We start from the raw sequence: 21,549 nt of genomic DNA on the forward strand, positions 1-21,549 counted from the left end.
CTCAGGGGTTTATAAACTATCTCATGTAGAAATAGAAACAGAATAGTAGCAGCAAAGCACCAGACATTGTGACACATCACTATAATTCCAGTGCCCTCTAGGCTGAGGAAAGAGAATCACAAGTTTGAGCACAGTCCTTTGGCAATTTAGCAACTAAGCAAATATTAAAAGGACTAGGTATGTAGCTTCTTGTGAAGGCCCTGGGTTCAATCCTCATTACCACCAACAAAAAAGAAGCAACAATAGCAGCAAAGTAAGTTTATATACTGACAGGCACACCACAATTTCCAGTCCAAAGAAGACACAGAGTCCTTAAAAAGAGAACTGTGACAGTGCATGCATATGTGTATTTTTGAGTGTGTCCACACTGCAAAAGGAATACTGGAAAGAGAATGAAGCACTTTATTTGGGAAAAGAAGGAAGGAAGGATCATAGTACTGTAAAGCTACTTGAAGGAGCTGAAATATCAGTGAAGGGCTTCCAAATTATTACCTGTATCCGTGTCCATACATCATGCCACTTTGGGATAAGCGTGTTTTCGTAACAGAATTGTTTGCTGACATACGAATCATGAATTATAGATTCCTGCAACATGACCACACCTATATCAGGTCCAGCTTTATACAAAGAAAAGAAACAAAAATTAAACATAAAGAGAGTAAGCTAATTAATAATTGTAACTCATTTTATAATACAAATTAAACTAACCACTTTTTTAAACTTGGGGCTAAAATATCAGCCAGATCAAAAAATAAGAGAAAACAAACACATACACACACACACACACACACACACACACGCACACACGAAAAGAAATAAGGCAGTCTTTATTTCCATCTAGTTAATGGAATATACATGTGCTTCGAGGCCAGGGCCTTGAACATACTAAGCACACACTCTACCTCAGAGCTACACCCCTAACCCTGTTTATTTAAATATTACAGTCATTACCTGAGAATAAGGAAGAGCTGCTATTATTTATTAACACAGACAGTATACTGTCTCATTTAACCCTTCAAACAATGCGATGGTAGGCATCTTCATAATCATTAAGTTATTTGCTAAAAGTTACATGACTAGAAAACAGTCTCTGAAATTCATACCTAGGTTAACTATGAGCCTAACTACTTATAGTTAGGCTGTCTTAACAGCCTACCTCTCTTACATAATCTTAAAACAGGGTAAAGTAAGCTACAGTAACCTCATCTGTTGATTTTCTTTCTCCTTCCTGAGTACAATGAACAAGACTTGACAGTGAATTTTTAAAAACTGAAACGCAATACAGGATTGAAGTGTTTCTTTGATCTGATGAAAATGTTATGTTACCACATTTTTAAAATGTAACAGTCAAATAGTAAATGGAATAGTTTGCTGTCTTTACACCTTTAAAACTGAATTTACAGTTAACTATATACTCATTTGTTACTCTTAAAAATAATATGCAACTGATAGTTTATATATATATATATATATATATATATATATATATTTATAGTCAAGTGAAGCAGTGGGAGTGGAGAAGGAACAAAGAAATCTGTAACTGGTTGTGATCAATTAGTTGTAAACACCACTGCACTCGGACCAGCCACAACTGATAGTTTTTACCAGTCATTGTTTCACTACTTTTTTGCTCAAATGAGGTTTGTTCATAGTATTCAGTAACAGGAATCCTCAGATATTTTGTAAAGGGCCAAAATAAAGGATGAAGAGTAGATCTGCTAACATACCACACTAACATACAAGGTTCATGCTTTCTTTAAAATAAATAACTAAAAACATCGAAGAAAATCTCAGAACTGGTCTTCTGCTAAAGTATACATATGTTGTATGAAAAGATGCTGGTTCTCTTAAAACTCTTGTTAGGCAGGTGTGGTGGCACACATTTGGAATCCCAGCATTCGGAAGGCTAAGGCAGGAAGATCACCACAAGTCTGAGGCCAGCTTGGGTTACATACTGAAATGAAAGCTCAACCTGGACTACACACTAAGACCTTGTCTCAAAGCAAACAAAAAACCTTGTTTCCTTTAAACTTGATATAATAAAAATACTAACTTTGGGGGGAAAAGATAACACAGGCATATGAAAAAGGGCACTACTGTTTTTAAACTAACTTTAAAATTCTCCAAGCCAGGTATGGTGGCATACCCCTGAAATTCCAGCACTCAGGAGGTAGCAGCAAAAGGATTGACTTGAGTTCAAACCCAGCCTGGCCTAGGTAGTGATTTTAAGGCCTGCACTACAAAGTGAGACCGTCTTTAAAAAACAAAAATTAAATTAAATTAAATTTTCCAATGTCATATTCCTTTTGTAAAAAAAAACTTTTCTCAGAAACAGTATCAGAAATAACATCTTTTAATAACGAATTTTTCCCCTGAATTCCATACCATGCAAAGGAAAGAATTTTAAGCAAATAAACCTTTTCTACAGTAACCTCCAACAGATGGCACCTTAGAAATACACTAAAGGGAAATATGCCATTGAGCCTAAGAATAATAGTCTGCAAAAATAATCATGCCTTCAGCTAGCTGTACCTTAACTTTTTGGACATACAGAACTAAAACAAATTACCACAAACACATATAAAGCTGTGGGGGCTGGATATATAGCTCAGTGGTACAGCGCCAGCCTGGCACAAAGGTCGTGAATTAGATTCCTGGTACCAAAAAAAAAAAGTCAAATGCTTTTAGTTTAGGGGCTGGGGATTTAGCTCAGCGGCATAAGTGCCTGCCTTGCAAGCAGGCAGTCGTGAGTTCGATCCCCAGTACCGGTAAAAAGGAAAAAGACAAAAAAAAAAAAAAAAAAATGCTTTTAGTTTGTTTTGCTTCTCATTGCAGAATGACGCACCAATTTTCTTCCTCTCCTTAAAGTAAGACAGCCAGCATGTTAAAAAAAAAAAAAAGCATAATAAATTAAAAACATTCAGAAAAGTACAACAGATTAATAACTACAGGCTGAGAGTATAGGGCAGTGGAAGAGTGATTCCTAGTATGTGTGAGGTCTCACGTTCAATTCCCAGCATCACCAAAAAAAAAAGGTGGTTAATAATTTCACATTTACTTCTAATCATTACAAACTTACTTTTCACCTCCTTTTCAGTCAATGATACTGATCAGAAGGAAGCTGATAAAAGTGATTCAGGGTATAGAAGGACTGGGAGAGATGCTAAAAAGTCATGAAAAACAAACCCTTCTAGTGGGTTTTTGTTTTTTGTTTTGTTTTTGTTTTTTGAGTGCTAGGGATCAAACCCAGGGCCTTGTAGATGCTGTACAAGGGCTTTACCACTGAGCTATATCCCTACATCCCTAGCTACCTCTTCTAATTCTATATAGCCTCTTCTCATTTCTGTCAAGAGATAATCTAACCCATACTTAGACCTACCTCCTCAGGTGTGGTGCTGCACACCTGTGATCTCAGCACTCAAGAGGCTGGGGCAAGAGGACTGCCACAAGTTTGGAGCCACTTTGGGCTATATAGTGAGTTCAAAACCAACCTGCATTACTTAGTAAGATGCTATCTCAAGTAACAAATGAAAACTTACCATCTTATCCCACTATTTATTACTGTATGTTTGCAATACATAATATAGTAAGGAATTCATATATATATACATATCACATATTGATCTTTTTATTTCTCCTTCCCCCATCCCTCCCATTTCCCCCCTCTCCAGGTCCCCTTCCCATCTCTACACAGTCTACCTCCCTGTTTCCTATCATTTATCTTCTTTTAATTATTTTGCTCTTTAAACTACGTGTACTGGCTAGATGTGGTGGCACAGAACTATAATCTCAATACTCTGGAACGCTAAAGCCAGGAATTGTAAATTTTGGCCCTGCCCAATTTAATAAGACCCAGTCGTCTCAAACATAAAAAAGGGCTGTGGTTCAGTGCAAAGGTCCTGGGTTCAATCTCCAATAACACACACATACATACATACACACACACAACACACACACACACACTGAATGTTTTTTTTAATACCAGGAATCAAACTCAGGGTCTCACACTTGCCAGGCAGTCGCTGCGCCACAGAGCTATATTCCCCAGCCTGCCAATATGAACTCTAAATTTAAGGTAAGGAGGGGGTAAAGGCTGGGGATATAGGTCAGTGATATAGCCCTTGTCTAAACATGCAAGGCTCTAGGGTCAAGCCACAGTACTAGAAAAAAAGTTACTACTACAAAAATAAAACAAAAATAAATAAATAGAACATCAATTTTGGAGAGCTTTGAAATGTAAAAACAATGGAAATAAATCTAAAGAATTAAATCAAGTGATCATGTAAGAAATGTAAACCTAGGGCTGGGGATTTAGTGGCATAAGCACCTGCCTGGCAAGCAGGCGGTCGTGAGTTCGATTCCCGGTACTGATAAAAAAGTTAAAAAAAAGTTAAAAGTAAACCTTCAGCTACTTGGGAGGCTGAGGCAGGAGAACTACAAGTTCAAAGCCAGCTTGGACAATTTACTGAGACTTATTCAAATAAAAGTTAAAAAGGCCTGAGAATGGAGCTTAGTACTCCCTGGATTCATTCTCCAGTTCCACACATGCACAATAAAAAAGATATATATCTTCTATTCTAAAAGATAAAAGGGGGCAAACTAAGTGGAAGTTCTGCAATTGATTATAAAAATACGTATTCTTAATATATAAAGAGCTCCAGCGGCATAAGCACCTGCCTTGCAAGTATGTGGTTGTGAGTTCAATCCTTGGTACCAATAAAAACGAAAAAGACCAAAAAAAAAAAAAAAAAAAAAAAAAAAAAATATATATATATATATATATATATATATAAAGAGCTCAATTTTTTTAAAAAAGCTCAAATTTTATTTTCAAAATATAAAAAAATCATAATAGGCTAAGAAAAAGATATATACATTCTCAAAATTTTGGTCTATATAAAAAATTAAAATAGTTTAATAAGCAATTCAAAGTGTTCTCTCACTAATAATGCCAGATGTTATTAGATACCATGGGGGAAAAAAGCCTCAAAGATCAATGGAACAGACTAGAAGATGCAGAAACAACTTCCAGATACACTAAGCCACTTTATCTTTGACAAAGGTATCAAACACATTCACTAGAAGACAGCTTTTTAAATAAATGGTGCTGGAAAAATTGGCTGTACATATGTCAAACATTAAAACTGGACCCATATCTTTCACCATGCACTAAGCTAAAATCAGAATGGATCAAAGATCTTAATATTAAAAGCCACACACGGTGGCACATGCTTGTAATCCCAGCACTCAGGAGGCTGAGGCAGGAGGATTGTTCAAGTCCAAGACCATCCTGTGCTACAAAGTTGAGCTCAAGGTCGCTCTGAACTGCACAGCAAGAACCTGTTTCAAAAACCAAAATCTTAATATTAAAACAGAAACATTAAATGTGCTGGAAGATAAGAGTATATAAAACTGTTGTAGGCAAAGACTTTATGAATGAAATCCCAATTGCACAGTAACTGTCACAAAGAATCAACAACTGGGGTCTCACCCTATTGAAAAGCCTTTGCGCAGCAAGAGAAACCACCAACACAGTGAAAAGACAATCCACAACGTGGGAGAAAATGTCTGCCAGCTGTTCCTCAGACAAAAGATTAATATGGAGAACATACAAAGAACTTAAAAAAATCAGTCCTCCCACATTTAAAGACCCAATCCATAAACAGGTATCTCAGACAAACATACACCTCTCAGATGAAGAAATACAAACAGCCAATAAATATGTGAAAAAATGTTCCACATCACTGGTCATTCCACAGATGCAAATTAATTCAATTCTGAAATTCTACCTCACCCCAGAAAGAATGGCTATCAAGAAATCAAGTAACAATCAAGTAAAACAAATGCTGGAGAGGCTATGAGGGAAAAGGAACACAGACTGGTGCAACCACTGTGGAAATCAGTGTGGAGACTCCATTAAAAAGTAGGATTGGAGGTCCTATTTGACCCAGCTACTCCCCTTCTGGGTATCTTCCCAAAAGAATTAAAAACATCATACCACAGTGACATATATGCCTGTTTACAGCACCACAATGTGTAATAGCTAGATCTTGGAAACAACCTAAATGCCCATCCCCTGAGAAATACATAAAACAAATATGCTATTTTTGGGCCAGGGATTTAGCTCAGCAGCGTTAAGAGCCTGCCTGGCAAGCACAAGGTCATGAGTTTGATAGCCAGTACCAAAAAAAAAAAAAAAAAAAAAACAGATGTAAGGTTTTTTTGTTGTTTTGTTTGCTAAATCCCTGGCCCCAGATGTACTGTTTTTATACAATGGAATACTACTCTGGTATAAAGAAGGATAAACTGGAGACTTTTATAGGTAAATGGATATAACTTAAGACTCTACTTATAAGTGAAATAACTAAGACACACAGGTAAACATCATATTGTCTCACCAGTATGAGAAGCTGGAACAATGTATGTATATGTGTATGTGTATATATGTATATTTAAAAAATAGTTAAGATAGACTATCGAGTTCTCTGAATTCACTGAAGACAAAGATTTGTGCTGGTACTGCTGAGACAAATGAATGCAGATGTCTTGTGCTCTAGGTGAAAGATTTACAGGTAATAATGCCCAATATATGTACCATTGTTGCCCCCTCAGGAAACGTTTTGAAGTTTAGGGTTTTTTTTTCCCCCCTTTTCTATTTGAAATAAAAAGGATTTGAAAAATAAATAAATAAATAAGTAAATGTGGGGACAATGCAAAAAAAAAAAAAAAGATACCAGGCAAATAGTAAATTAGATATCATGTTCTATCAAATTAACTTGTAGTCCATACACACTGTATCCAAAGCTAGCAAGGACATGTGCCAGAGGCAGATTTCTGATGAGGTAAAAACTGCCACACCTTTTCAAAAAAGTTTTGTCTTTGGGTTTTGTTGTTGTTGTTTTTGCAGAACTGGGGGGGCGGGGGGGCTGAACTCAGGGCCTTCACAGTGTGCTACATGCCCAGCCCTTTTATTTTTGAAACAGAGCCCAGGTTGGGCTCAAACTTGTGATCTTCCTACTTTAGCTTCCAGGAGTGAGCCACACATGGAAAGCATTTTAGTAAGATGTTTTAAGAATTTTAAATACGGTTTTTTGTTTTGTTTTGTTTTTATCAGTACCGGGGATCAAACTCATGACCATGCACTTGCAAGGCAGGTGCTCATGCCACTGAGCTAAAGCCCCAGCACTTAAATAATTTTTTTAATCTAACTAATCCATTTCTGAGAATCTCATCTTAGAATCCAGGAATGGTGTGGTATGAGGAGTCCTAAGCAAGGGGAGATATACCGTCACCCCAAGAATGAACTAAGCTGGGAGAAACCAACTGGAGATGCAATCCCAGTGCTATAACCGGAACAGATAAAATCTCAGCGCGGAAACTGGAACCCGCAAATCGCAATTTGAATTTCCTGCCGCCGCTACTGCGTCCCAATTGGCACAGCAGTAAGACGTGAAAGCTCTGAGAGTGGAAATCAGCGAACGGAGTTGAGAGCAGGACTGGCAAGGAAACCTACATCGACCTGCGGTGAGTGAGAGGAACGGGGACTCTTCCACAGACTAGGAGGCTCCAACAGAGGACATTCTGAGACCGGGCAGACTAGCCAGAACAGGGCACTGCAGTGACTTCAGTCACATATTCCCCTCTCAAGCGGGATTGGTGGGGAGCGCCTGACCTGGGTGACGCCACGGACTAAAGATTCAATAGGCTAACCCAAACCAGGTCCCAACACCTAGCGGTGCACCTTAGCAGTAAAGCCTTCAGTAGGTTGACTGACCTGGAGGGGCGGACCCAGCAGAGGCTGCCCAGGTCTGTGTCTCCCTAGTACACTGCAGTGGGCGGGAACACCTAGCCATTGCAATTCAAACAAACTGTAACCGACAAAAAAACTGGGCCTCCTATATACGCTTGCATGGAAGGAACAAAAAGTATGGGAAGAGGGGGCAACAAGAAAGGGTCCTCAGTTCCCAAAACTGAGAACACTGATGCAGGATCAGTTTTCTGTCCTGGACAGAAAACATGCAATATCAGACATGGCACCAACAGACATAAAGCAATATCTCTGGAGCCTCACAGATGAATTCAAAAGTGAAGTATTTAACAAAATAAAGCAAGATATAAGTAGAATGGTTAGAGAAATGCTAAGCACCACCCAAGAAAAAACAGATGGTGGAATGGAAGAACAGAAAAAAAAAGGGGGAGAATTGCTTGATGGAGAAAATAGAGAAAACATAGAATACGCGAAGCAGATTCAAAGAGATTACCAGGAAACTAAAAACTCTATTGAAAGCTGGCATAACAGGTGGAAAGAAACTAAGGATAGATTATCTGAAATGGAGGGCAAATTTGTAATGTGGGGGCATGAAATGAAAAACTTCTTAAAAATAACAAGAAAACAAACAGCAATAATACAAAGGCTAGAAGATGATAAGAGGATCTATAACTTAAGAATTAAGAACATAAAAGAAGTAGTAGGGATACAAACAAATGAATTACAAAAGCTATTCACAGAAATAATCCAGGAGAATTTCCCTAATTTAGCAAAAGGTAAAGATACTCAGATGTATGAAGAATACAGGACCCCAGCCACCTACAACCCAAACAGAGCTACATCCAGGCATATAATAATCAAAATTCCAGAAATCCAATATAAGAACAGAATATTAAAAACCATCAGAGACAAAAAACAGATCACTTACAAGGGAACACCCATCAGAATTATAGCAGACTTCTCGCCACAAACCATCAAATCACAAAGAGCGTGGGGGGAAATAATTCAAGCTTTGAAAGATAATAACCTCCAGCCAAGATTGATATATATCCTGCACAACTGCCCCTAGAAATTGATGGAAAAACAAGGTACTTCCAGGATAAAGAGGAACTAGAGGAATTTGCAACCACCAATTCAACTCTACAGAGAATACTGCAGGATATTCTAAAAAAGAAAAATACCAAGATTCCAGAAACAGTGGCAGAGAGGCCACAATGAATGGAGCAGAAAGCGAAATGAAGACGACAAACTGACAACTAATGACAGAAAAGTAGCTCAACAGAAATGAGGCAGACAAGGCTGGATGGTAGGAACAGCTATTCTGGAGAAAACAAGACATCATAATAGCTAGTGCTAATTTAATATCATCTTGTTTTGAAGTCCCATCAAGCTTTTGTTCTTCTGTCTCCAATGGTCTTAACATGTTGTATCTTATTGGATTTTATTATATGTGATAATATAAACAAAAACTCTTACAGATAAGATTATACAGAAACCATTGTTCATTTTGTTAGTTGATTCTAAACACCCTGTAATATTGTCATTCTCTTGAATGGTTTTACATTGTCTTGTACAGTATACGAAGTTATACTCAAAGATTTCAAGGAAAGAGACACTATGGTAACTACTTTTATGTCGGGATATCTTGTGGTGAAACACTATTTTGCTTAAATGGTTATGTTTTGACCTGCGCTGTTTTGTGGTTATGCCTTCTTTTATCTCTCTCCTTTTTTTATTATTTACTTTTTTATCTTTTTAATTAAGGAAAAAATAAAAAATAGCAGGATATATTATAGTAACCCACTTTCATTTCCTATTAACTTGATTTGAAACCCTGTATTGCTCTCACCATCTTGTTTTGACTGATTTTCCTCTATTCTGTTATGCTTGATAGTACCAAGTTCGAAAGTATAGGCAACAACTGTGAAGACAATAAGATTCATTATGACACCCATTCTGGTTGATTATTACCTTCTTACGAAGTCCTGTAATGTCTCCAGTGTTTTGGTTTTATTGGTTTTGTTCTTTACTGTTTTGTTCAATTTTATTATAACTGATGATATAGGCAATTCTTTTTAAGATAGCAAGAGGCAGTATGGTAACCATTGTTGATCACCTTGTTTTTTGTTTTTACATTATGTATTATGTCCATCCTTTTGATTTGACTGACTCTGTTCTGCCATGTCACATTTGGTTTTACTCTCTTCAAAAAAAGAAATAAGAACTGTGGAAGTAATAAAACCCAAATGTGTAATGGTCATTGTACAAAAGAAAGGAAAAGAAAGTGCTCTAAAGGATATACCTGCATGTATATTTAAGTGTATAAGATAGATAACCATATTACTGAGTTTTGTTGGATCACTGAACAGAACTGTTTGCAGTCTCACTGTTTGCGAGTCCACTTTATATGCTTTAATTTTGTAACTTGAACGATTTCTAAGATGACAATATGTAATCTATTAACTAGTGATTTCCTGTTTATTTTTCTGAAATTCTGTATAACTTGTACCCTTTTAGTTTTCTTTTTCTCCTTAAATAAAATTTTTAAAAAATCAAAATGCAATAAAGTTTTATATAGATATTTACAATGTTCTTACAATGAAAACTAAACCCACCACCACCAAATATCCAATCAAATGTTTAATCCAGAAACATTAAATAATATCTGTCCATACAAATGAATATAAGTAACATTTATGAAGAATTTCAAGTGACTCAGAAAAACTTGTACTACAAAATTAAGTGAAAAAAACTATCTCTGGTAATCTGGTGGTGTCCAGGGTGGAGAACTAGATTACTGACAGGAAAGTATGTATTTTTAAAAATAGAATTTAAATTTAAATGTAAATGTTTTTAATTAACATTTGGAGTGACTGAAGGTATAGCTCAGTGGTAGAGCACAAGTTTGAATGTTCAAGCCCGAGGTTCAACGTGCACCATCAAAAACAAAAAATAAAAATACATGGAAAAGACCAGAAGAAATTATGCTAAAATGGACCACCTCTATATGGAATATAACAGTATGTTTTGTCTACTTCTTTATACTTAATTGTACTTGCCCATAGTCTAAAGTAAATATACATTATTTTTATAATCAAATGTCTCAAGAAACTTCAAGTGAGAAAAAACTAGTTACCTTTTAATGTAGTATTCATTAAATCTTGGGGTATTTGACTTTTAGAAATTTATCTTGCTACACGATTGCTGTGCAGCTACCACTTATAAAAGCTACCAGGCCAAACCAAGCAAGCGTCCAAATTCACTCTTCTCTCTGACAAGAAGTCTCTGCTATTCTTCCCCACAATAATGAACCTTTAGGGTTCAATCCCTGCATACCCTTATAAAGAAAAGAAAAAAGAAAAACTTCAAAGCAAACGGGACAAGCTGAATGCTTAGTATTTTCCCATTTCACTTCCACAACTAACAACCGTTTTTTGTTTGTCGGTTGGTTGGTTGAAGAAAGGGTTTCACTATGTAGCCCCAGGTTGGCCTTGAATTCACAGCGATCATTCCGCCTCAGCCTCTGTGTGGGATTCAGTCATGTGCCACCACACCAGGCTGAACAACCCCATTTTAGAAACTAATTTAGATAATAAATAGCCTTTCAAATACTATTTTAGGTCTTGCCTCTTGAAAAGTATCTTCCCCCTCCCTGCAAAAAGTTTTCAGGAGTCTGAGCTTTGGCACTACATCTATGGATGACCACCTTAATGCTGTAGGGAAGGATAAGGACAATCCTAAGTGACAGCATAATAGGCAGGAGCCAAAGAGTGAGGTAAGAGAGCACAATGTGTTTTCAAAATAGGACTATCTTTATTTACCTGCGTTTCAACTCCCTCCAGTGAAAGCCTAGAAACCTCACTTAGCCTTCTTGTCGTGAATTTAACAAGTTTTCTTACAAAAATACTAAGAGGAGTTTCCTTCCCAATCTAGCAGGTGCCAGGTAAGTACACTTGCAGGAATGAAGGCATTTCCAAAAGAAACCTAATAGCTGCTGAATGGCACTAGTACTTCTTATTTTTTTTATTTTTATTTATCTATTTGGTACCGGTGATTGAACTCACGACCTCGCGTTTGCCAAGCAAGCACTTACGCCGCTGAGCTAAATTCCCAGCCCATCATTTGTATCTTTTGTGAGGAACTTAATTACAATGATTCCAGGTCTGTTTTATACGGCTATTAGGGTCAGGGCCTTAAAATAGCGCGAGATAATAAGATCAATGTATTTCTGTGAACCCTAAGATCTATTGAGCCATCCATGCACCTGCGTCCTGACGGCAAACGCTGAGAAGCTGTTCACTGATTTGCTATATAGGGCGCTCTCCGTCCCGCGGCAGCTCTGCTAGCCTGGAATAGTCCTCAATCTTCTTCCCTTTAACCTACAACTCCAGGGAGCCCGAGGATGGCTTCTTACCCAGCCGAGGCCTCCCCTTCCAAAATCCACCAAAAAGCGCAAGCCTCCTTCCCACTCTGGGCAACCCCGACGCAACTCCGAACGCTGACCCCTCCTGCAGTCCCAACACCACTCATGGATGCAGCTTCTTCCTTTGCACCCCGAGGCCCTTCACAGATGCGCTGTCCCTCCGCAGAGGAACAGGAGACGCCCCGGGGCAAGTCTCACTTTTCAAAACATACTCCCTCGGCACCCGCCCCCTTAGTAGGTGGTGCCCGGGTAGTACCTGAGCCACACAACAAGCAGCCGGAAAGGATCAAGAGCAGCCGCATTATCCCAGTGCCACCGTCTCCCCAGCCCCCGAGCAAAGAACTAACTGCCGGTGACACCGCCACTTTGATTCCTCCCGCCATAGTTGCTTCACACCGCCTCCTCCTCACGTGCCTCTCCTCGGCAACTAACCCCAGACAGGCAGCGCCAGCAGCCAATCCACTACAAGATCCGTCCCTAACGGTCCCGGGACCCTATAAGCCCCACCCCTTAGCAACTGATAAAGGAAGGCGCGAGAACTAGCTTTTAGCCAATTAGAACAGAGCTTCTCACCGCGCCTAGCAATGGCGACAGGAAGATCCCACCCCTTGACAACATGCTTCCTTCCGGAGCTTAATTTACAAGCACGATTGATAGTAAGTTTAGCCAATAGAAAATCAGAATAGGAGCGGCCTCCTAAAAAGTAAACGTGTTATTTCCACTGAAACTGTCTCATATTCCTTGTGTTTTCTTTCCCTTACACTACATCTCCTGTTATAGAAACCTTATCATTGAGATCTCTTTATGAATAGGACCCTGATTTGACTATTTTTATTTAAACTATTGACAAAGTGTGGTACCCCAAAGTCCTAAATGATTTAAAACAGAAGTCACTAAAAATGTGCATTGCCAGGGATCTATACGCATAAGCATCAGGGTTTTAAAATGTAGTCATAAAGCCAGACGCACTGGCACAAGCCTGTAATTCCAGCATTCTGGGAAACTGAAGCAGGAAGATGACTTCCAGCAGACCATGGGCAACATGGAGACTTACTGAAACCCTGTTTCAAATAAAAAATAAAAGAAGACTGGGAGTGTAGCTCCATTTGAAGGCCCTGGGATTAATCCCCAGTACTGGAAGTAATAAATAAATAAAATAACTTTTTTTTTAAAAGAGGAAGGAAAGGAGGGAGGAAGGGAAGAGTTACTCAAGAGATTGACACAAGAGAATTGAAAGTTAGAGGCCAGCCTGGGCAACTCAGGGGGACCCTGTCCCAAAATTAAAAAATTAAAAGGGTTGAGAGTATAGTTCAACGATAGAGCCTTTGCCTAGTATTGTAGTGTGATGTCCTAGGTTCAACTGATGCCTAGAGTGGGAGGAGGGGGTATAAAATACACACACTGGGAGTTGGAACCTCGACCTTTACACTGAGTAACATTCCCAGCCCTTTATTTATGTTTTATTTTGAGAAAGGATCTCACCAAATCCCTGAGTTGCCCAGGCTGGGCTCAAATTTAGGATCCTTCTGCTTCAGCTTCCCTAGAGTGTTGGGATTCCAGACATGCACCACTTCAGTCTGACAAGGATTTCTTTATTATCTCCATTTAAGAAGCCAAGGCTAAAACAGGCAAAGGAATCTGCACAAGATTGCTTATTTAGTTCTGTATTATGTTCCCAACCCAAGTCTCACCACAAAGCTTGAATTTTTCTATGCGGTGGTTTCACAATTAAATGACTTAACATTATGAGTGTCTAGCAGAATGTTTATAACACTACCAGTAGACATTGAGGTATCTCTCTCCCACAAACACCACATATACGCACACTCAACGAATCTAATGATGATGAGTAGAAAGATGGGACAAAAGATCTAAGTGAGTTAAGGAGAAATCCAGATAACTTCTGAGAAAAATTGAAACTTTTTTTCTTTTTTTTTTTTTGAGACAAGGTCAGGTTGGCCTTGAACTCCCAGCAATCTTTCTGCCTCAGCCTCCCAAGCGCAGGGATTACAGGCATGTGCCACTATGCCCAACAAGTTCGAACTTTCAAAACAAGGAATTTTGGGGCTGGGGATTTAGCTCAGCGGCATAAGCACCTGCCTTGCAAGCAGGCGGTCGTGAGTTCGATCCCTGGTACCGAGAAAAATGAAAAAGACCAAAAAAAAAAAAAAAAAACAAGGAATTTTTAGAGCTAGCTATGGTAGCACATACCTGTAATCTCAGCACCCCAGATGCTAAAGCAGGAGGGTCACACTGAGTTCAGGACCAGCCTGAGCTTCATGATCCTGTCTCTAAGGAAAAATAAAAACAAAAAACAAAGGAATTTTTTTTTTTTGTCTTTTTCCTTTTTATTGGTACTGGGGATGGAACTCACGACTGCCGGCTTATGTGCTGAGCTAAATCCCCAGCCCCAGGAATTTTTAAAAGTCAAAATGCCCCTGAGCTATAGGCATTAGAAGAAATTTTATTCTTATAAAGTCTATGCCAACCATGTTGCAATGGTCAGCCTTATATGTCTCACAGACAGTTCCTTGGCAAACCTAGAGATCAGTATCAACAGTAATAAATCATGTTGATATTACTACATGTACACTTGATATCATGTGATAAAAATGGCATTTTACTTCTATGGTTTTCCTCTTCAAAACCTATAAATTTAGTCTAATTGTAAGAAAAATAATTGCACAAATTCTACCACAAAGCATCCTACAACATACCTAACCAGTACTCCCCAAAATTTTCATCACACCCAAGCTCAAGATCATCAAAACCAACAACAAAAGTCTAAGAAAATGTTCCAGAAAAGAGAAGACTAACGACATATAACAACTAAATGTAATAGTGTAGGTGGTTGGGATCCTGAAACAGGAGAAAAAAAAACAGGTAAAGATAACTAAAGAAATCTGAACAAATTATATACTTTCATATGGTTCATAGTCATTAATGGTAGCAAATGTGCCATACTCATGTAACATAATAATGGGGGAAAGTGTGTGTGGGATATATGGAAATTTTATATTATCTTTTCAATGTTCCTGTAAATTTAAAAAAAAAATTTTTTTTTTGTCTTTTTTGTTTTTATCAGTACCAGGGATCGAACTCACTACTGCCTGCTTGCAAGGCAGGTGCTTATGCCGCTGAGCTAAATCCCCAGCCCCAAATTTAAATTTTTTAAAAAGTATATTCATTAAAGATGTGTGTATATTATATGTGTGCATATAACACACACATATAAATACATGTACACGCTTCATTTTTTCTTTGAGGCCTCATTCTTACCATTCAAAGCTAATTTCAGGTTTAAGAATTAATTCCAGAAGATCACTGACCTCTGATTATTAAAATAAGGTATTCAATAATGAAACTAGGCATCTGTAAATACACACATTTATTGCCCAAATGAGTGCTGTTACTTCAACATAGTAATTCAAAAGATTGTCTTATTTGTTTTTAGTCTTATTTTAATAACAAGGGTATTGCTCAAAACATTTTGAGAATCACCTTCAGAGTACATATAGCACACACTGCAATGAATATTCATTAACTGCAGGTAGATCTGATTTATGCAAATAGCCAAAAGAACTCAGACCAAGGCTGATGATTAAAGAGGCTGGAAATCTGGATAGTAAATGTGTTTCAGAAATGTTTTGGATTTTAGAAATATAGTATGGTGCACATATACTCTATAAAACAAAAATCCCAATAGCAGATAGAACAAAACTTAGTAGCCTGGGGCTGGGGGTTTAGCTCAGCGGCATAAGCGCCTGCTTTGCAAGCAGGCAGTCGTGAGTTCGATCCCCGGTACCGATAAAAAGGAAAAAGACAAAAAAAAAAAAAAAACTTAGTAGCCAAATAAATTAATATTTCTGTAATGACATATATCAGTAATATTATCAAGATAAGTAAAAGAAGCCAGGTGGGTGACACATCCCTATAGCCCCAGAACGCTGAAGGTTGAGACAGGAAGATCTCTGAGAATTCAAGGCCAGTTTGGACTACATAGTGAGTTCAAAGCTAGTCTGAACTACATAGTGTGACTCTGTCACCAAAAAAAAAAAAAAAAAAAAAGTGAAAGAAATAAATGAAAATTATAAATAACTTCATATAAATTTAGGTCAGGTTTTCTGCTACAAAAGAGTCTATGTCAGATTGGATTATGTTCTTTTTTTTTTTTTCCCAGTGCCAGAGATTAAACCAAAGGGAATGGTTTAATCCCAGTTCCATGACCTGACAAGCACAAGGTCATGAGTTCATTCCCAGAACCAAAAACAAAAAAGAGATTAAACCAAGGGCTTTGCATATGCTAGGCAAACACTACTACTGAGCTCTGTCCCTAAACCAGAATAGGTTCATTGCCAAATAAATTATGAAAGAGCTTTTTTCATAATTTTTCAATTTAAGAAGCACAAAGAGGGGTTGAGGCTATGGCTCAGTGGTACAGCTCTTGCCTTCCATGCATAAGGCCCTGGGCTCAATCCTCAGCACAAGAAGGAGGAAGAGGAAGAGCAGGAGGAAGAGGAGAGGAAGCAGCAGCAGCAGCATAATGAACTGCAGACTATTATCTGGACCTGGTGGCACACGCCTGTAATCCCAGCACTCCTGAGGCTGAGGTAGGAGGATCTCGAGTTTGAGGCCAGCCTGGGCTACATAGAGTCCAAGGGTAGCCTACACAGTGAGACCCTATATCAAAACAAAAACAACAATGAGAATGAGAATGGAGGACTGTGAATATTTGAAAGAGATAATTTAGCCAACCAATCATCAGGCCCATTTCATTTTTCTTTTAAATCTGTTCTTCGCTGGGCATAGTGGTGCATGCCTGTAATCTCAGCACTCACGAGGCCAAGGCAAGAGGATCCTTAGTTGAGAGTTTGAGGCAAGCCTTAACTTCATAGAGAAACCCTGTCTCCAAAAGATATATACATTTCCTTTGCATCCCATACCACTGACTTTGCCCAGCATCTCACTGGGAAGGTTCGAGGTCTTAAGTCTTTCATCTGGCCTCTGTGGCTGTTTATGCAGCCTATAAATCCTTCCTCTGCTCTAAAAATGCAAATCTGACCCTATCACTTTCATGTTAGTCTTTATGATTCTAAGAGTATCAAGCCCTGGGTTCTTAGTATGTTCTAAAACTTAGATATAAAGAAACATTGTAACAGTGCTATTGAAAGGTTGATACTATTTGATAGTTTGTGTCATACTAATCTCCCAAAATTAAGTGCATAAGCATTTACAAAACAGTATCAATTTTAGATAAACTTCATATTTATTGAACCTAGTAAAATAGCTTATTTCACTTCATTTTTCAAGTTCTTTTAATATGTTTCATAAAATACTGAACAACGTTCTGTGGCTTTTGGGGGGACCAGGGATTCAATTCACAACCTTGTGCTTGCCAGGCAGGTGCTTATGCTATTGGGCTAAATCTCCAGCCCTGTAGTTTTTGTTTTGTTGGGTTTTCTTTCCTCTTTTTTTTTTTTTCTTTTTGGACAGGGTCTTGCTTTGTAGTTGGTTAGCCTCGAACTCACGGCAGTCCTCTTGCCTCAGCTTCTTAAGTGTGGGGATTAAACGTGTACATTATCATGCAAGGCTGGATTTTTTTAAATTGGTCTGGTCCTTCACAATTTGAGATTTGTGTAATGGCCTTAATGTAACAGCCTCGTACACCTCCCAAGGGTCATTTCTAAACACCCCTACTCACCCATCACCCAGTTAACAATGAAGTTTCTAGTTCTGCATCCTCCTGCAAGTTTGCATTCTGGTCACTCTAACTTGACTTCCTCTCTTCCCAGAAATCGTCTATTCACACTTCAAAACTCTGAGCTGTCTCTTCACCTTCCTTAGATGCCTGTCTAAACCAGCCCCTTACAACTACAGGCCGAACAGATCACAAGCCTTTTCACTGTTGTTGTTTGTGCTCCTATTATTGCCTTATGTGGTAACTATTTTTTTTTTTTTTTTTTTTTTTTGTCTTTTTTATTGGTACCGGGGATGGAACTCACAACCGCCTGCTTGCAAGGCAGGTGCTTATGCCCCTGAGCTAAATCCCCAGCCCCTATGTTGTAACTATTTATATGGCTATCTCTCCTACTCATCTGTGAGGTTAGGATTGTTATACACGCCTTTGCTCGTGAAGCAGTTTTTATAAAATAATTAAAATGAAGGATGATTAAAATACTCAAATATGGGCCAGGGATTTAGCTCAGTGGCATAAGTGCCTGCCTGGCAAGCATGGATGGGGTTGTGAGTTCGACACCCAGTACCAAAGAACAAAACAAACCTCAAATATTCAGTCTTCTTACAATAAATTACTAAAAGGGGAGAATTATTACAAATATATATTACTATATATATACCTACACACATATATAATATATATTATATATATTATATTACCAGCAAGAATTTTGTCTTCTATATTTAACACTTGAGTGTGAATGAAGTGACAAAAGTAGTGGACATTTCAGAATGCCAACAAGCCAGATTTATGGGTTCCTTGGAAACAAGAAGGAAAAGGGACATGGAAATCAAATATCTTCCCTTAAACAGTTTCGTCCAGGTTCAGCCTCTTTTAAGAGTAAAATCTGTATTTATTGACCTTTGCAAAGTTTCTCTGTCTTATAAACAGCAACCTCCGTTCATGTCAGACACTTATCAGGTATCAGGCCTACTATGGAGAAGTCCTGAGGTGAAAATGGAACAAGCAACTGAACATTTTTGAAATGGTGTAGATGGATCCATGAGACCACAGAGAGGTGGCCTGGTGAATAGGAAGGGTCCTGAGAAGGATAGGGCCCAGGAAGGAGAATTTGAGCCCAACCTTGCTGAGGGAGGCACATTTGGCAAGGTGGGCACATGTAGGGGAGATGAGCAAAGCAATCTGCTAGATGAAGATGTACACGTGCCTGGGAGCAGGCCTTCTGGTTTGCAGATATTTGCTCTTCTTCCACCCACTTTCTTCCCAGTTTCTCACACACACACACCCCACCCCGCTTTTCCTGGAGAATGAGGACCAAGGATAATTTCCCTTCCTGATAGAGACCAGTACAGACAATACAGGGAACACTGAACTTTAATTAAATGAGAGCAATTGATGAATTCCGCATACCTTTGGGGTGGGAGACAGGTGAGGATGTGGTCCTGAATGAGAGCAGTGCCCACCTAAAACAAGAAGTGGACATTTTTCTTTGTCCCCAATCCCTTTTTTGTCACATACCTCCCCCACCCACACCTGTCTCCTATATTTTTTGTTTTCCTATAGTTTCTCGTGGTCTCAATCTTACTGTTCTCCCTTTGCTTTAGGATGGAAATTCCTTGTTCTCAACGGAAGGGAGTAGGAGGGGAGGAGGGGGAGGTAGGAGTGGGTGGGAAGCGAAGAACAGACATCTCAGCAGCTTCGGCTGCGGGGGCGCTCTGGGCCCCTGGCGGGCCTGACAAGTCAATGATTTTTTAAATGTATATATTTTTAAATCCACACATAGGGCCCCGATACAAACCTACAGGAAGAGAGACACAGATATCCAAGAAAATGTAAAGAAAAATACAGCAGCTCAGGGTACTGTCAATAGCGTCTTAAACTTGCCGAGCACTCTACGATTTAGTTTTCACTCACACCAAGTACTTGAACCTTACGGGGGATCTAGAGAAACACAGGTATAAACACCAGGTACTTCACCCTCAGCACAAATTCGCACTCAGACCTCCACTGACTCCCCTAAGTGAGGGAACTAGCCCCTTCCGCGAGGTTTTTCTTTCCTCCTTCTCTGGTCAAGCACCGCCCCAGGACCTGGGAGCGGAGGCCTCAAAATCCGCTCCTCCCCGGTCATCCTTCCTAACAGGAACCCAGGCGCCGAGCGCCTACCAGGCGGCCTCCACCTAGCTGCACGCCCCACTCTCCACAGGCGGGCGTCTCCCTCCAGATCCCAGGACTCAGCGCTGCCCAGAGCCGGGCGGGTGGGAGGGAGGGGGGCGCCTGGAGCAGAGGCTGCGTGGGCGGAGGATGTGCGTCACGGGGAGCGTGGGCAGAGGGAGGGTGGGGGCACGTGGAAACCCAGGGCCAGCGGCTGGCAGCCGGGCTCCAAAATAACCGGAGAGGGAGGGGGAGGGGCGGGGGGAAGGGCGCCCCTTTCCTCTACCCTTTCCTAGGGTGTCGAGCTGTGACCCTGCAGAGAGCCGGTCTAGCCGCACCCTCTCTTGCAAGACCAAGGATCAAGAGGAGGACTCTGCTGATTCCTGCCACCCTCATCCTGTTTGGCGTTTAATGGAATAGAGACAAGAATCTGAGCTACTGAAATACCTCCAATACGCACCCCTCCTCCCCTGCCCCCACCAAAGACGAAAGGTCCCTTAGCCAGGCCGATATGTAGAAACAGCCCGGGCCCACGCCACCCGCGCTTGCTGGGCCCGCCACTCAGAAGTACAGAACGGCGGAGCGGGGCGGGCCTGAGGTTTCGAACCAGGAGACCCTCGCCCATGGCCAACTCGCGCGCTTCCCGCGGCCCACCTCTGTTCTCAGGGCCTAGAGCCCCCGCCTCCCCCTGCAGCCCGCTCAGCCGTGGGCGGGAGTGTAATGGGAACCAGATGGGGCTAGGAGAAACCGGGAGGGGCGGTGGGTTGCGGAGGGGGGGCCAGGCTCCTTAAAGGCGCTCCTCCCTCTAGGTTTTCCTTAGGGCGTCACGTCGGACCTTCCGGCCTTTTGCTCCTCTCCCCACTGTATGCTCTGGCGAAATCTCCCACAACCAACCCCTCAAGGGTCACCTCTTTATCCCAGCTTTGCCATTTAACCTCCAGGAGCAGAATACCATCCTCAACAAATAAGGGTGCGACAAATAGAGGAAGGCAGGATGTCCCCATCTCTGCCTGACCTATGCAAACAAAATCCCACACCCAATCAGTGCTCGTCTATAAGGTGACTTCTAGCACAGCTGAGCATCCCTAGTCCCCAGAACTTAGATGACGACTGGAGGCAGGGATGAGGAGGCCTGGGTTTCCAGCAGCTTTCTCAGATAGCTCTCTTGGGGGCTGACGAAGGGCGACGGGATTTCGAAAGGTTTCTTAAGGGGCTTATGCTCACGGATTTGCCAAAAGCTCACACTTGGAAGACAGTGAAATGCGCGCACCGGAGCAGTCACCCGGGCCTTCCTAACTTTTTCCCCGCTCGCTCCTAACATTCATGGGAACAGCTCAGCGAGGCCAGAGTGTAGGCAGCCGGGGTTCGCGTACTTGTTTATACGCGAGGGCACGTAGTATGCTTCTCTGTGTACCTGTGCGTGGTTGTGAAACTGAGCGCTCAGCTCGGAATAGGGGCGGTGGGGGAAGTAGGAATGTGGCCGGCGGGGCACTCACGTGGGTGCGTGGG

At 40.4% G+C, this 21,549-nt stretch overlaps 1 protein-coding gene across 3 annotated transcripts in view; it reads right to left on the minus strand.

Moving 5' to 3' along the window:
- The window catches only part of Nemp1 (nuclear envelope integral membrane protein 1), a 32,183-nt gene extending 12,085 nt beyond the window's left edge, over positions 1-20,098 (minus strand). For 2 of the 3 annotated variants that reach the window (XR_010049320.1, XM_003475960.4), the window contains exons 1-2: positions 12,448-12,610; positions 493-617 (exon numbers count right to left, since the gene is read on the minus strand). Coding sequence is in view for 2 of the 3 variants with exons in the window: in XM_003475960.4 (XP_003476008.1) it covers positions 493-617; positions 12,448-12,574 (252 nt within the window). In the remaining variant the exon portion in view is untranslated. Of the gene's footprint in view, positions 1-492; positions 618-12,447; positions 12,611-19,299 lie in introns of those variants that run through there. The other variant, XM_063254985.1, reaches the window with a different exon arrangement.
- Between the last annotated feature and the right edge of the window lie 1,451 nt (positions 20,099-21,549).

The sequence above is a fragment of the Cavia porcellus genome, unplaced genomic scaffold (assembly GCF_034190915.1).
Source record: "Cavia porcellus strain 051 isolate PalLab524CR breed Dunkin Hartley unplaced genomic scaffold, mCavPor4.1 scaffold_8, whole genome shotgun sequence".
In the NCBI taxonomy this organism is placed as follows: Eukaryota; Metazoa; Chordata; class Mammalia; order Rodentia; family Caviidae; genus Cavia; species Cavia porcellus.